Below are 16445 nucleotides of genomic sequence, written 5' to 3'. Positions count from 1 at the left end.
ATAACAATAATAGTCATGCTGAGAGGGAATAAGAGAGTAAATGAGATGAACATAAAACATGTAGCATAACTGGACTCTCAATAAATCACTTCTTCCTGTGTTTTTAAGGTCTCTTGTATCATCCATTCTAGAAGCACAATCGTTGAGCTCAATTTTGAGCTGATTCGTTGATTGACTGAAACTCACAAGATTAAAACAGTTAGGATGGACTGGCTACCTACCACATCATCTCAATAAATCACTTAAGTTACTCATCGATATTTTATTTTTTAAGAAAATGCTAATGCCGGGGAAAATAGGCTCACAATACTTTTCATGTGTCTTTTAAATATTACTCAAGTTACTTCTGGTATTATTTACAAGGGTCTGTAATGTGAAAAATACATCTAGTTTCTATTCGATGATTTCACTTACTTTGAGTTATTTTATTTAGCCTTAATTTTCACTGTGACTGGAGATGGTGAACATTGCCAAGGGAGGAGATCTACCAACACAGAAAACAGAGGTAGAAATCAAGGAACTCCTACAAATAAAACCTGGCATGTTGACATCAAAGCCAAATATTGGGCAGGGGTGATTTTCTCCTGGTAAAACCACAGGACTTTAAACTGGTGCCCCAGTGATCGCAGCCTTATAGAAATAAATGTATTCCTCAACCTGAAAGTATCCAGGCCCCGATTAGCTGATGTGGAGGGAATTATTTATAAAAGCACTTACTGGTAAAGAGGAAGGAGTGAAACCCTAGCCGCACGCTCGGGCGGGTTTTACTTCTGATTCTAAAGCGCTGACGTGGAAGTCAGGCCAGTGACTCAGAGCATTGTGATGGCGCAGCTGTTGGAGGTCGGGCCGCGCCAGTGGGGGCTCCGGCCTGAGCGCCGGTGCCAGAGGGAAGACTAACTGCAAGGGGACTGTCCTGTCAGTACTTCACGGACACAGTCTCACTACTGGGGAGAGAGAGGAACGGCTCGTTCCTTTCCCTTCTGTACCTCAAGGTTCACTGTCATGGATTCCCGGAGTGCACATGCCCAGTCCGAGTACTGGCCACTCACAAGGTCTAGTTCTGACTGTGAAAACCATCCCACTGGCCATTTTCATAGAGAGCTCGGCAGTTTCTTTCTAATATATTGACCTCATTTATTTTTCCGGGAGCCACTGACTCACTGGGGAAGGAAAAAACCTGCTTCATTGAACACATTTCTTTTACATCAATGTCCCCTCTGTCTTAGGAATGTTTCACGTAAATCGCTCCACTCAGCTAAGACGAACAGCATAAAAAACATATACCAGGGCGGATATACCGGTATGTCCCAACATCGATGTGCTCTTTTATCATATTGAGCCACCTCTACTTTCCGAAGTCTAGGTTAATATTATTTTGGAGCTTGTCAGAAGGATTGGGAAGCCATACACAACAGACCCCAAACCTGGTCATAAAACCGTATGAATAAACTCCCTGTATAATATGCCATTTTTTGTCTTGGCATTTGATTTTGGCTTAAGTGCCAAAATATTGTCTTTATAATTTATTCTTCTTAACAATTTGCTTTATTTCTCTCTTAAAAATATAGCTTGCCTAAGCTGGTACAGCCACTCTGGAAAACAGTAGGGAGGTCCCTAAGATGTTAAAAATAGAGCTACCGGGCAAACCAGCAATTACACTACTGGGATACAAAAGATACAAATGTAGTGATCTGAAGGAGTATGTGCACCCCAATGTCCACAACAGCCAAACTATGGAAAGAGCTGAGATGTCCACTGACAGATAAATGGATAAAGAAGACGTGGTATATACATACTCAGCCATCGGGAAAGATTAATACTCACTACTTACATCAACATGGATGGAACTAGAGGGTATCATGCTATTTCACTCAGCATATTATCATATGATTTCACCCATATGTGGAATATAAGAAACAGCAGAGGATCATAGGGGAAGGGAGGGAAAACTGAACGGGAAGTCATCAGAGTGGGGAAAAATCAGAATAGACTCTTACTATAGGAAACAGACTGAGGGTTGCTGTGGGGGTGCGTGGGGGGGTGTGTGGGGGGATGGGGTAACTGGGTGATGGGCATTAAGGAGGGCACTTAATGTAATGAGCACTGGGTGTTATATGCAACTGATGAATTATTGAACACTACATCTGAAAATAATGATGTATTCTATGTTGATTAATTGAATTTAAATAAAAAATAAAAAATCTATAACTTGCCTAAAGATGTCCTTATAAACACATTCATTCACAAATTAAACCAAATTAGGGTTAAAGGTTTTGGGCCTAAAAAGTATCTTGTTTTGCTTGGTTTGGGACAGATTATATAAAACATTCCTGCTTATCTGAGAATTCTCTGAATATGCCACCTCTTCCTGGATGTCTTTTCTGACTCCTTCCAGTGAGGATCAAGCCCTTCCTCTCTGTGCTCCCATGGTACCCTGTCCTCACCTGGATGTATCTGGTATCTGTTTCCCGCTCTCAACTCTGGTTCCTTGTGGCAGGGACACCACATTCTTTGTCTCACCATCACCCGGCAAAATATCTGACACCTGGTGAGTGCTTAAAAAGTGTTCACAAGAGGAATGAACAGTCTAAAATTATTATTCTGTGGCTGTCCCAGCTATCCATTTAGAAGAAAAATTTTTTTGCCCTGATAACAGTAAAAGCAACGTAATTCGCTAATTGATAAGTTAGTCATTAAGATTATCCAGTCATGGACTATTTGATGATTTAGCTCATGGTCTACAAATAGGCCACTTTAAAGGCTTGAAGTGATGGACTGAATTTTACCCAACGTTATGAAAATCATTGACATTAACAACTGGAACCCCATAGACAGTCTTCAAAGTATTTGTGATAATTAGAAGCCGAGAGAGAAAATCATTTGTTTATGACTCTCAATATCTGGGTCTTGAAATTCGGAGCAGAGAGGCGGGGCGGGGGGGTGGTGGTGTCATTTTCTATTGAGAATGGAAAGTCAGGAGCCTTGGCAGCCGAGCACGTGTTGCAGCTGCTTCCAGGGAACATCGTCAGACCAATGGCAGTCTGCAGAGAACTTTTATGGACGGTATAAATATTCTGAGCTCAGGGCATCATGACCAGCTGACATTTTCCTCCCTCAGGACCAGCTGTTCAGGAGCCTCCCAAAGGAGAGCCAGGCACATTTGAGACTTGGCTCAGAGCGGAGAGACCCGCACGCTCTGGTGCAGCAATGTCGGTGTTAGAAGAAAGCCGGCCGTTTGCTCAACAGTTATCTAATGTCTACTTCACGATCCTTTCACTCTTCTGTTTCAAGCTTTTTGTGAAAATCAGCCTTGCCATCCTCAGTCACTTCTACATCGTGAAAGGCAACCGCAAGGAAGCAGCCAGGATAGCAGCTGAATTTTATGGAGTAACCCAAGGACAAGGTATGTTTATGGTAATGCTCTCTTGCTTCACGTGGCGTCTGACTACTGCTCCAGCCACAGCCCACGAAAACATCGCATGTTTTCTCTACGGGCTGCTTCCAAGTGAATATGCCCCGAACGTTCCCTTAGAAAAACATTTGTAAATTTCACGGCTTCATAAAAAAGAAAGTCATCTTGCTGGGTAAAGGTCTGGGTTAATGAAATCCAAGGTATCATTGCAAAATAGAGTAGTGGAAACCTCACATGGAGAAAAGTATTTTAAAACTTTAAACATTGCATTGGCCAAGCTATAATTTTGGAGGCTTCCATTACTGACGGCACTTCAGCTGTCCTTTAACATGGACCCAGACTTTTATGATTCTCAAACTGGCTTTTCGTCATCTGTAAAACAATTATTATTAATGAGAATATCTGAAGGTTGTACTTGTTTTTCACACCTTTTATTTGGCCAGGATTAAAAAATAAAACACGGCGTGTCGAATACTGAGATTTATGTCATGAGTTCTCCTGGATGTAATTGTCATTGCTTTGCTCAACTTGTAAAAAGTCGACTATAATACAATAGGAACATCAATGAACACACTTGATGTGGGCAGCCAGGGACATCAATCCATGTTTCTTAGAAGAAATTGAAGTATGAGACCAAATGAGAAACAGTCATGTTAACCACAGACTTTAAAGGTTATAAAATCATTCATATTCTATTGGACTGGTATTCTGTACAATAAAAACAACTGTTACAGTGACCTTTAAGGTGACGCTTTAATTTCTTACAGCCTTTGGATTCATTGCTGGTTTGAACATCAGCAAACGAGTATGAGCCCAAATGCCTCTAAAGTAACTTCAAATTTCAGAGTCAAAATATACTATCACGGAATTAGAGAACATAATTTTTTTAAAAGAGCATTTAGACTGGAAAGCTTGCCTTGTTAGAATCTATTCTTCTGCCTTTTTGGTTTGTGGAATAATTCATTTTAGAATCTAGGTTAAGGTACATGCAAAGCTGAATGAAGGCAGAAAATCTTTTTTGGAAAGCTGAATGAAGGTAGAAAATCTTTTTTGGTATGTGAGGTGGATTGTAAGTCCATTTGTTGCCCCTGGAGGAAGAGAGTTCTTATGCAAAGTGAGGAATTTACGTACTCATTCAAAGCGAGGAAAATCTAAATGCCAGTATGAAACTCTCAAGAAAGGGTCTCCAGGAAACAGGCAATATGTAATCCTTTACTTCACACCCTGCTTTAGAATGGCCGTCACTATTCAAACGTGGCACACACTATAGTTGTAAGTAGAATATTTTGTTTCAGAAACAGCAAACACAAGAAACTAGATTGTAAAACAAACAAAAAACCCCCCAATATTTCTAGATATAATTTGAAATTGATCATAAGGTGATGAGATTTATTCATTATTTCATAGTCAAATTTCTTGTCTACCTATTATGAGAACTGCCATACATAAAAACATGAAATATTTGCTAAAAATCTACATGTTTTGTGGAGTGGCAAGCATTTTATTTGTTTACTTTTTAAGATTTTATTTATTTGAGAGAGGGAGATTGAGAGAACCAGTGAAAGGGCCAAAGAAGCAGATTCCCTGCAGAGCAGGAAGCCTGACATGGGACTCAATCCTAGGACCCCATGATCATGACCTGAGCTGAAGGCAGACACTTAACCAACTGAGCCACCCAGGCACGCTATAGCAAGCATATTTGAGAAAGCTGCAGAAGCTCCTTTTTGTACACATTCATAAGTAACAGAAGACAATTGTCCTCTGTTGAATCTGATCTCAGAGCACTTTCACTGGAAGCCATAGGAATATATGAAATGGCTCCCATGTTCCCATTTAGCTTCATGAGTCTATGTTTGTTAAGATATATTAGAACTCTAGGATGTCCCAAAAAGAAAAGAAAAAAATCAACACTTACTAATGGAAAAACACTTTTCCTAGAAATATAAATTGGGAACATAGGTTCTTAAAAATTTTTTTGTGTTGTGTTAGTATTATATCAATTTAATAAAATTTTTTTCTCACATCTTGTATTAATCTATAGATTAAATAGACTATATAATTTTTATTCAATGCAAGCATAATTTGGCTCCAATTTTATTGTAATATTAGGAGAACAATCAGGTACCTAACAAACCGATTTTTGTTTTGTTTTGTTTTGTGTTTTTTTACAAACTCATTCTTGATCTCCTAAGAGTTAATTCTTCTTTGCCTAAGAAATTATTAATTTTTTCATTTTGACATAGCTCTTCCTTTTATATACTACAACGAAACTATTTTTATTTTGTTTGTATTTGTATAATTAACCAATCAGGCTTAATTATCTTTGTTTAACCTAGCAATTTCCTCCTTCCTAGGAAAGATTATCACCTTCATTCCACTTTGAATTAGGCTTCTCATTCCTACTTTTAAGACTTAGCCAGATTGTTCCCCAACATTTCTGACGAGGAGTTGCCAAATTCCATGATATAGGAGACGATGTGTGTATTTTCATGTCTCTCAAACCAGAGAGGACGCTGTTGACAACATTCTGGATGTCCTCCCCATGTCATAGTACTTTGGTATGAAGTAAAAGAAACCCTCTCTTACTAGATGCTATTGCAAATGAGCTCATCCTACTGGAGCAACACAGGGAAGGGTTTTTTGTTTTTTTCTCCAAGTACTTTCTAGTCAGACTTGAGACCAAGGTGTGGTTACCCAACGCTGCTGGAAGTTAAATGGCGACTAAAGTAGTTTAAGATTATTTCCTGCTTGATCTTCTTGAAAGGCCAGTAAAACTTACAAATCTGCCTCTTCGTGTTTGAAACGGAAGACTTTTATCAACTCTGCCATCACACAATTTATCACGACTTTTCTCTGTACCTGCTTCCTGTAGTCCTTGCTGTTAAACATCCTGCTTACAATCTTTAAAATATCAGAGCACTAGTCTATTTTTAAAGCTAGCACTATACTTTGAGACTAACAGGGAGGCTAACAGGAGCTGAAAAGTGTCTTCAGCTGTGGTATCAAACAGTATAGACAGATGATAGAGATCTGGGGCGGGGGGTTACATAGATTTTATGAAATCATTCTAAGAGCTGAGACGAAGTCACGAACTACTAATGCCCTTCTGTTAAGAGTAATAATGTTGTCCTGGGCACCTGGGTGGCTCAGTTGGTTAAGCACCTGCCTTTGGGTCATGTTGTGATCCTGGGGTCCTGGGACTGAGGCCCACGTCTGGGTCTCTGCTCAGAGGGGAGCCTGTTTCTCCTCTGCCTCTACACCCCTGCTCGTGCTCTCTCTTTCAAATAAATAAAATCTTAAAAAACAAAATGAAAAGAAGAAAGGATGAATCTGATGATACCTTTAAATGGCATTGGCAGAGAGCAGATGTTACTTTAGGGGAACTTCTTGTCTCCCAGAGTTAGATGTGGACAAACCAAGAAGAAAAATAGGTCTATCAGCAGAGGGACTGATCAGCCATGCAGGCGCAGGTGAGCCCTCAGCGTCCACCCAGGCCACAGAGGGGGCTGGACCCTTCGCTGCTCCGTGAGTCTTCAGACTTGCCTTCCCCCAGTGTGAAACATCGGGGTAACTCGGAAGGTAATAAAACTAGGATCTGCATTCTAGTCTCACATTTGACTTATTTCTGTCTTCCTTTTGTTCCATTTTTTCATCACCAACTAACCTTCTGTTTAGGATTTGGCACTTCCTGTGGCCCTGTCCCCAGAAAGGAAACGAGCTGGCTGGCCCCCAGGAGCGGGGGAGTCCGTGTGACATTTAAGCTTCTTGTAAATTAATGTATTTACATCTTGTTATCACTCTTCGGTAGTGTTCTGTGTTCTCCGAGTTGTAAGTCCACCTCTGACGTGTGAATTTGCTCCAGCTTTGCTGACAGATCGGGTTTCTGAGTCTCCAAGACCACAGACCAGATTTGACACTGTGGAAAATTCATCAAAGTAATGTCTCTCTGTGAGAGACATGTCACAATGTCTCTCATAATGTCACAATCCTTGTGACATCCAGAACTCTTCAGGCACTCCTTTCACAGTTGGGACTTTATATAGAATTACAGAATGCATGTGCAATCATCTGTCTTTGTGATTTCATAAATTTGGTTTGGGGGTTACCATTAAGCATGTTTTTGTTTTGTTTTGTTTTTTGACGTGTCTCTTGTTGACATTTGAAAATAGGCTACAGTGTAAACCTGCTACCACAAGCTCAATGGCCAATGTGCTGGCCATTTTGGAGAATAGGGTAAACTGGATAGGAAAAGCAGTTAGAATTTTATATAATGTCATTCATGGTTTTCTCCATCAAAAAAGCCCATCTCCGGTTTGAAAACAGCTTTAGGAATTTAGCTTTGCATCAGATGTCAACCACAGCGGCAGTGATCATGTTTGCCTGTACCCGAGGAGCCATGTAGTTTTTGATGCCTGGTGTTGACTGTGTTGGGGTTAGCTATGTTAGGAACGTGTCTCAGAATCTCAGCAGTGAAAAACTCCAAGAGGCAAATCTGTAGGATGACTTCTTTCACAGTGTTCATTATATAAAGGTATAAAAATACCTTGACAATGTGAGAGCTTTGGACACATTTTCCATACTTAGGTGGATCTCTCTCTAAGAATAACTTGAGCCAATAGGACTGTTCTTCTATGACAAAAGTATGACAAAAGGCAGGACATTATAATGGAAAATGTTACCAAAAAAAAAAAATTTAAGCTATTTTCATTTTGCCCAAGCTCTATTTTTCTGGAAATGTCAGAGCACTTTTTTTGGAAGAGACCATTATAATCCTGTGAATTAAAGACGGAATGTGGGAACAAAGTTCCAAGTTCACAGAAGACTGTCATATTTCTAACATTAATATCTTTCCTCTTCCTCTATATTTGGAGAAATGAATGACTTTTTAGAATTAAAGAACTTGGCATACTGATAACTTGTGAGGGGTCAGTTTTCCTGGGAATAGTCTTCTCATGCCTTTTGTCTCTCTCTCCTTTCCTTATGTCATTCCATTATTTGCTCCTTTATTACTTAAACTATTGACTTGTGTGTATTATATGTCACAGGCTCTATGCTGGGCCTTAAGGAAAAAATACACAAACGAACCATAATCCTTTTCCTAAAGGTGTATATCATCTAGTGGGAGACAGATAACTGAGTAGTTTAAAAACATGCAAAGTGCCATTTTACAAGGCTAGAGAAGATGCTGTGAGCACAGAGGTGAGAGTATAGGGATAAGAATAGATCTGCCCAGGACATGTCGTGAAAAATAAATTTTACTGGCAATATGCATATTCTCTCCTGTAATCATGCATGTCTCCTTCTTCATAATGCTCAAAACCTTCCCAATTCTCCACTTTCACTGTCCCATTCTCTTTTTCATCTCTATTATTATTATTTCTGACTCACATTTCTTCTGCCTAAGTCTTTATGTAAAAGCTCAGAGTTTTATTTTAAAAGAATGTATTTTTAGGAAAAAAATAAAGCATATTAATTACTTATCCACTGTGGTATTTGTAGGATAACAGGTATTTTGGGAAAAAATTTCAAAAACAGATTTTGCATATATTGCTAGGAGGCACTGGTATAATCAATTCTATAGTTTTAAGATAATAAGAATAGATAAAGAGTGGAAACTTAAGTCTGGACCTTCTGCTTTTCAATTTCCTGTATCTTTTAGACAATGGTAATTTATTGAAATAAGGGTTTTCGCATTAATTGATGTAACTGATACAATTCTGAATTTAATTCAGCTCAGTACTTGGACACCTATTCCATTCCTGGTTCAATGTTATGTGCTACATGTAGACTGGTGAATGCATATGTGTGTGTATGTGTGGGTTTACATATGGAGAGATCTGTATATTATCACAGGTACTACATGACTCCCCTTTTGAGCCAAAGCAAGTGTGCTTAAGTGGGGCCGAACTGTGCCCATGTGAAACAGCCAAACAGCAAGAAAGCAGAAATTCATATGGTGCTAAATGAAAACAGTTAAGTTCTGTAATGACTGTTTTCTAAAGAAGGCCATTGAGAGTATCTGGAGCTTCATCAAGAAGGTGGGGCTTGAGATAAAATTTCTGAGGCAGAAGTTATCTCGTAATTACAAGCAGGGGTGAAAGCAAACTGAATATAAGGGCAAAGAGGAAGTTTAGAATGTCGAACTGAACAAGCTTGGATCGTCGGGGAGCAGACTGATGTATAAATATTAGATGAGGATAGCTGGATTATCGGTGCCAACGTGAAAAATAAATACACATCTTCTCAATCACACATCCAAAAGGAAATTGTTCTATTAAGAGCTTTCTGCTGCCTTCACTAGATTCAGGCTACACAAAAGGAACCACTACGTAATGCTGGAAATAACTACCATGGGGGTGTTTTGCAGACTCTCTGGTGTGATGAGGTAATAGGTCAGGACACGTGAAGTATGCATATTTCATGAGCTGCATCTCAGAGAAGACAAAACACCCCCTCGACGTGGGCTCAACAGCTCAAGTCCTCAGAGTGCCTCGATGGCATTGTGTGGACTGCTGCAGTGATCTCAGCCCGCTCGGCTCATTTCCCAACCGGAGCAGAAGAGAGTCAAGTGTGTCCCCAGTAACAGACGAACCATGTCACGGAAAGCGGTGGAGTATTTCAAACGCCTCTTGCTTTGAAACCACCCTCAAATCCTTAAAAAAAAAAAAAAGAAGAAGAAGAAGAAGAGGAAGAAGAAAGAAAGGAACAAAGAAGGAAAAGAAAAAAAATGAAAGAATAGTTTGCTTAAGGACTCTGCAGATCTTTTGGCATTTCTTCTCTACCAGCTGCAGGAAGAACAAATCATTCCTTCTTTCCAGGCTTCTCTCAGCGGTACTACAAAGGAGACCATTGGCTCTTTAGACTCCAAATGCCCAAAGGATATCAGATCAGGGAAGGAGAGCCACATAAATTGTTAAATTGTTAGCATTTCCAAGTGGCCTGTGATTAAACAAGTCCACTCTGGGAAATTAAATTGGGGGAGACCATATATTAGAATGATTTTTTCCTTATAATTTCATTTCTTAGTCTTATAATTCTACATTGGTTACTGTGGCATGGGTTTTTAAAAATCTGCCTTCTAAGGAGATTTAGGAGTTTTCTAGAAAAGCCCGTGGGATTGAGAGGCTAGGGTGGCATGCAGAGACAAGGTTCCCGTGGGCCCCTTCCTCTTTTCTAAACAGGATAGCTCTACTGTGGTGACGTTCCAGAAGTTGGACTTTCCGAGAAATTTTTCTTTAAAGAAAAGGATGAAATGGTGTTTAAACACAAATGCTCTCAGTGTGTTGAAAATATGATGCAAGTTACGTGCATCTTTACAGAACCAACCACTTTATAAAATGAGTCACAACAGGAACAGCCTTTCAACATTCTCTACTAGGGATGGGAACAACTGTAACATTTTGGGCCCATCAGGAATGTGCGAGACTATGGCACGAGGCCATTCTGTCTCCATGAGGGCAACTAAAATTTCCATGCCACCATCACCTAAAGAGCAAAATAGAAACATTCAGAAATACATACACTCTTTCCAGAAGGCTTAGTGCCGTAAACTATGGACAGGGGACAAGCAAACTGGAACATAAAACCAAAAGGCCATTCACGTTCTTAAATAGAAACACTGGCTCCTCTCAGTCATCAAGTGTGTGGCTTGATTTAAATGGAAACAGACCGTGATACAATGAACTTTAAGGCCTGTCTGTTGAAATCGGCTCTTCGCCCTCATAATGCTGCAGAGCTCCTCAGGAGCTGATGGAGTTGGGTAGGCTGTGACTCTGGGGGACAGAAGCCCTCTGAAGTACCAAACACATCTTTGATTAACCACTGAGGAGATTTATGAGCTCCTTCTGTTTTCCAAACGACCTCATTCACTAGAGAAATGATGATTCCTATAGTCCATCAAGCACAAGGAGTAGGTAAGGTTTAGTGTGAACTGATGCACCAAATGAATTTCTGAATTTGGAAGCCTTGTGTCTTCTTTCCCTCTCGAGCCACCACCCAGAATGGGTAAATAGGAAAAAGAGAAAGTGTTAGTTTCTTCAGAGCTGAAATGCACAGAATCACAGATCTATTGAGTCTGGGAAGGAATGGCTATTTCTTCACAGTGACTCTCCAAGAAGTAAAAGAAAGGAAGCGAAACAAAAATGTAAACATCGCTCTCTCCATTCCCTGTAGTTATGACGAAGCTGCTCATCTAGTAAAATCTAGTTTAGCTGCCAAGTTTTATGGCTACGCACCATTAGTCCAAGAAAGCAACAGAACAAGAGTGATTTGGATTGGAGGGACTACCTCCTACACAGTGATATTAAGTCCTGGAACAATACTTGAGCACCTAATTGGCATGACCTTCCAAAAGTGCAAGGGGAATCTGCTTAAATAAACTCAAACTTTAGGGCCCTCTGGAGGTCGTAATAGTTTTAAAAAGAATTTTATTTATGAAAGCTTGATTCAATGATATTTTGATAACTATTTAAAGGCTAATTTTTAAAAAAGATTTTATTTATTTATTTGACAGACAGAGATAACAAGTAGGCAGAGAGGCAGTCAGAGAGAGGAGGAAGCAGGCTCCTTGCCAAGCAGAGAGCCTGATGCCGGGCTCAATCCCAGGACCCTGGGATCATGACCTGAGCCAAAGGCAGAGGCTTTAACCCACTGAGCCACCCAGGTGCCCCTAAAGGTTAATTTTAAGTAGCATACAAATTTGACCACAAACCTGGTTCTATAGCATTATAACAAATATTTTATTTATTAAAAAAAATAAGGTGTTTGAAATACAAAGGATTTAACTAGAATAAAGGGAAAAATAAGTTTGTAATTAACATAAGGCTCAAGAGGCAAAAAGGATTCTTGCCAAATACTTGGAGACCGAATTGTAACCAGTTTGCAGGGGGAAACTACTTTTTGCTTAGTAAATTATAATTTCCTTCTCCAGAATGATTCTGGAGAATGATTCTGGAGAAGGAAATTATAATTTACTAAGCAAAAAGTCACTGGGACCTTGAAATAGCTGCCAATGGCACGAAGAAAAATAATGCCTTGGAAATTGGAGGAACTCAGCAAATACTTACGGAATGAATAAAATACCTTAATCTAGGGGAAAATAGAGTTTCAAGTCACGTTGCAGATGCCAGTGATTTAGGCATGCATAAATTATTCTGTCATGTTTCTAGCACCTTCCAGCTGTGAGATCCTAGGAAAATTGTCTGAAGTCTGCAGCCCTCAGTTTCTTCATTATTAAAATGGAGATAACGATATTTATTTCAGAGGGCTATTACAAAGTTTCTAGGAGATAGATTTTAATTACTTTTGTCAAGTCAATTTGATAGACAAATTACCATTTGTCACAGTGCCTTGGAATACCGTTACTCCATAAAAGTGAGCTCTTTATATTATGCTTTAAATTTCTTCACAAACAGTACTAAACTGCCTACGATTGAGTACTCAGAGAAACATGGATAAAAAAGGACTGTGGAATTATCATACACTGTGTTTGCTAGAGCTGCTGTCAGCACAGGATGATGCTAAGACATTTTCACTAAGCAACTAAGTTTTCTTCTCCGCATCACGTTAGAGATTTGGGGAGGTTTCAGAACTTAAGTGTTTGGCGCTCTTTATGTGTTTATTTAAGAGTAACCAAGTGAAGTTCTGAAAGGTTGAGTGTTTCCGAGCTACCACATAGAACTGGAGCAGAGCAAGGCAGAGGACTGGCCTGGTGTGTGGCCAGGACCTAAAGGCAAGTTCAGAGCTGACAGTTTTAAAATTACTTGCAGGTATTTCTTCTACCATCTTATTCTGTCAAAGAACACTTCGGACAGAAATCCTTCGGAAGGGAATGTTTTCCAGGGCCAAATACCTAGTCAGGTTATACTGTAGTATTACCAGTTTTTTCCGAAAAGGCATTACCATGACAGCGTAATGGCACGTTACTAATACAGGAGCAAATTTCTCTTCACTCTTCCGCAGTGAGTACCTTACAAAGAGCTGACACCGCTTCATCTCCAAAATACCAAAGCACCGGATATTAACTTCCTCTGCCAAGCCTTCTTGCCCTTTTATTTTCTCTCCTCTTCATCCCTGGCAGCTGAAAGGGAAGACAAAACCCAGTCCTAACAACAGGAGCAGTGAAGGCCTGAGTCAGCACGAGGCAGGGAGTTGGCTTTTTTCCTTTATTTTCTCTGTTTCTCTCCGCCAGCTGGTCTCTCCAGGAAGCAAGCAAAACATAATTTTTCACTGGACCTATCTTATGAAAAAAAATTTTTTTTTCTTATGAGGAAGGAGAAAAATAAGCCTTAAAAAAAAAAAAAGCAGATTTGATCTGGAAATAAAAATGCAGGATTATTTCATAGGCTCAGTGAATAACCTCAGACCATTTTAAATGGTCTGGGGCCCTCTGCACAAGTTGGCAAAATATCCCCCCAAGAGCTTCCATGTTAGGTATGTTACAACTGGGGAACAAGGTGACGATCCAAGCCATGGGAATACTCAGGCTGTTAGCTGCAAGGTCCAAAGTAGGAATATGATAACGGACAAAGCACTTTCTCACAATGGAGAGTCTAACCACGACTTCACTAACTGGGGAGTAACACAGCAACTCCCACATTTTCCTGAGGTAGCTCAAGCTAGCCTGGTCTGCCTTGGGCCACTGAGGAACAATGAAGCTGATGCAATACTGGCCATTTGTTTTAGATGATAGGAATCAGTTCCATGTTGTAATATCAGAATTTTAATATTCCAGCAGAAACGTTATTGTTCCCAATGGCTTCATCCTTGGTGCTTTTAAAGCTATGTTTAAAACTTGGTAAAACCCCCGTCAAATGTACTATACCGGAGTACAAGCAGAGCTGTGCTTAAAAGTTGTGTGCAGGACAGTTTTAGGAAATTACTGGATTTTTATTTTTGTCATCCCATGTAAATGTGTCATGTAAAAGAGTCCCTTTGGGGTTGCTGGGGGTGGGGGAAGGGAGAGATAGGGGTGGTTGGGGGATGGACATTGGGGAAGGTATGTATTGTGGTGAGTGCTGTGAATTGTGTAAGACTGATGATTCACAGACTGTACCCCTGATGCAAATAATACATTATATGTTAAAAAAAAAAAAAAAAGAGTCCCTTGGGAAATAAACTATTTCTAAATATAAAATTTTCATATCTTACATTTTATGAAATTGAGATGATTTCCTAGTAAATATTATGTGGTTAATACTGTAGGAGGAGAAGATGAGAAAAGGAAAAAGTGAATTTGTTTTCCAAATTCCCTATAATTGGACTTAATAGGGGTGCTTAGCATGTCTCTTGACCTCTTCTATCCCTAGCTATGACACTGCAAGACCCACCTCACACTTTCTGAGGGCAGTATGTCATATTTCTCGTGTAATTCACAAAGTCTTTCCATACATCCTATCCCTTTTCATCCTCATAATTGTTCCCTACAAAGTCAAAGGTATTAATGCTTCTTTTACAAAGAAGGAAACAATTTCAAATGTAGCAGAACTTGCTCAAGGTTACCGATCTCCTCAGAGGAAAGTCGAAACAGGAGTGCAGGTATTCTGGCGTTGCTTCTGACATCACTCAACCTGACCATTTGTGGGATGTGTTTTTTTAGTTCACATTATGAAGCTAGCAGTGTCCTTCTTCCAGGGCCAGCTCTTTTTCGGGCTGCAGTCCATCTTTCGCGGACTTGGCAATAATCCCAGTCAGACACAGAATCCCTTTGCATTTTCTGGGCTGCTCCCAGCCCCCGCCACGCCCCCTCCCCACCACACCCACAACCCCCACCTCCCGGTGCCCCACGCATGCGTGAACACAGGGCTTTGCCTCATCCTCAGAGCTCACCTAGCACAGAGACCTACCAAATAATCAAGGAGGTTAGAAACAAAGGAAGGAGGAAAAAAGGGAAAAGAAAGGGATTCAAACTTAAGCCCAGGGATTTTATCACCACTTTCAACACAGCACTTCTCCTCTCCTTCTCATGCCTCGCCCAGCAGTGTGGACCCACACATAGACAGAGTGAACATTCATGGAGAGGCTCAGGGAGTTAATTCTCAAAGGAAAATGAAGACAGAAAATCAATACTGCCCAGAAGTCAAATCTATATTAATGCCCTCCGCTCCACCTTTTTAATCAGACTTTTTGTCCCTTTTCCCTGATTCCTTTTAACCTCATGGACTGGCATGACCCCGCTTCCTCAAATAAAACAAACCCATCATACCTCTTGTTGACTGGAATCCGTTAAAGGCTGTTAATATTTTCCAGTATCTTATTCAGCTCATATAAACTCAAAGGTTTTGCCTTTTGGTGAGGGATGCTACTTGTCTGCTTTTTGATTTCTCATTTTAAGTGAATACATTTTTATTCTTAAAATGTCAGACTTTCTGAGCCAAACTTCAAATATCACTAAATGTTCGTTCTTTGTTCACCTTAAGCTGAATGCCATCATGGCCCTTCAAAGTGTATACAGCATACAGAACACACCCCACATGCCATATATGAGAACTCTGAGAGGAGACTGCTCTTCTTCCTCTAAAGCAAGTCAGAAAATCGTCAAGTGCTAGAAGCTGTTACAAGAAGGGGTTTGGCTGATAGAAAACTCAGAATCACTACCTGCTGTAAACAATACCTCTGGACTTCAGCTCTTCACCCTTAGAGCCTGTGCCCCAAAATCTTTAGTATCTGTTTTAGATAGCAAAGTGGTAGGAATGATTTATATATATATATATATATATATATATATATATATATATATATTCACACACACACACACACACACACACACACACACACACACACACCGGGTGAGCCACCCAGGTGCCCTGGCAAAATCATGATTTAAAAAATAAAAAAAAATATATATTTTTTTATATTTAAAATTTACATTATATATAGTATTATATATATATCTGCCTTCAGCTCAGGTCACGATCTCAAGGTCTTGGAATCAAGCCCTCCACTGGGCTCTCTGTTCAGAGGGGGGTCTGCTTCTCCCTTTTACTCTCCATCTATACCTATTCTCTCTTCCAAATAAAATGTAAATCTTAAAAAA

At 39.9% G+C, this 16445-nt stretch overlaps 1 protein-coding gene across 1 annotated transcript in view; it reads left to right on the top strand.

Moving 5' to 3' along the window:
* Nucleotides 1–3094: 3094 nt before the first annotated feature.
* The window catches only part of ASB5 (ankyrin repeat and SOCS box containing 5), a 49617-nt gene continuing 36266 nt past the window's right edge, over nucleotides 3095–16445 (top strand). The window contains exon 1 of the mRNA XM_004775562.3: nucleotides 3095–3403. Coding sequence (XP_004775619.1) covers nucleotides 3208–3403 — 196 coding nt within the window. The 5' untranslated portion in view covers nucleotides 3095–3207. The remainder of the gene's footprint in view (nucleotides 3404–16445) is intronic.

This window comes from Mustela putorius, unplaced genomic scaffold, assembly GCF_011764305.1.
Source record: "Mustela putorius furo isolate JIRA1106 unplaced genomic scaffold, ASM1176430v1.1 tig00003932_pilon_pilon_pilon:0A:0A, whole genome shotgun sequence".
In the NCBI taxonomy this organism is placed as follows: domain Eukaryota; kingdom Metazoa; phylum Chordata; class Mammalia; order Carnivora; family Mustelidae; genus Mustela; species Mustela putorius.
The sequence above is the reverse complement of the archived record's forward strand: the minus strand, read 5'-3'. Positions and strand labels throughout refer to the sequence as shown.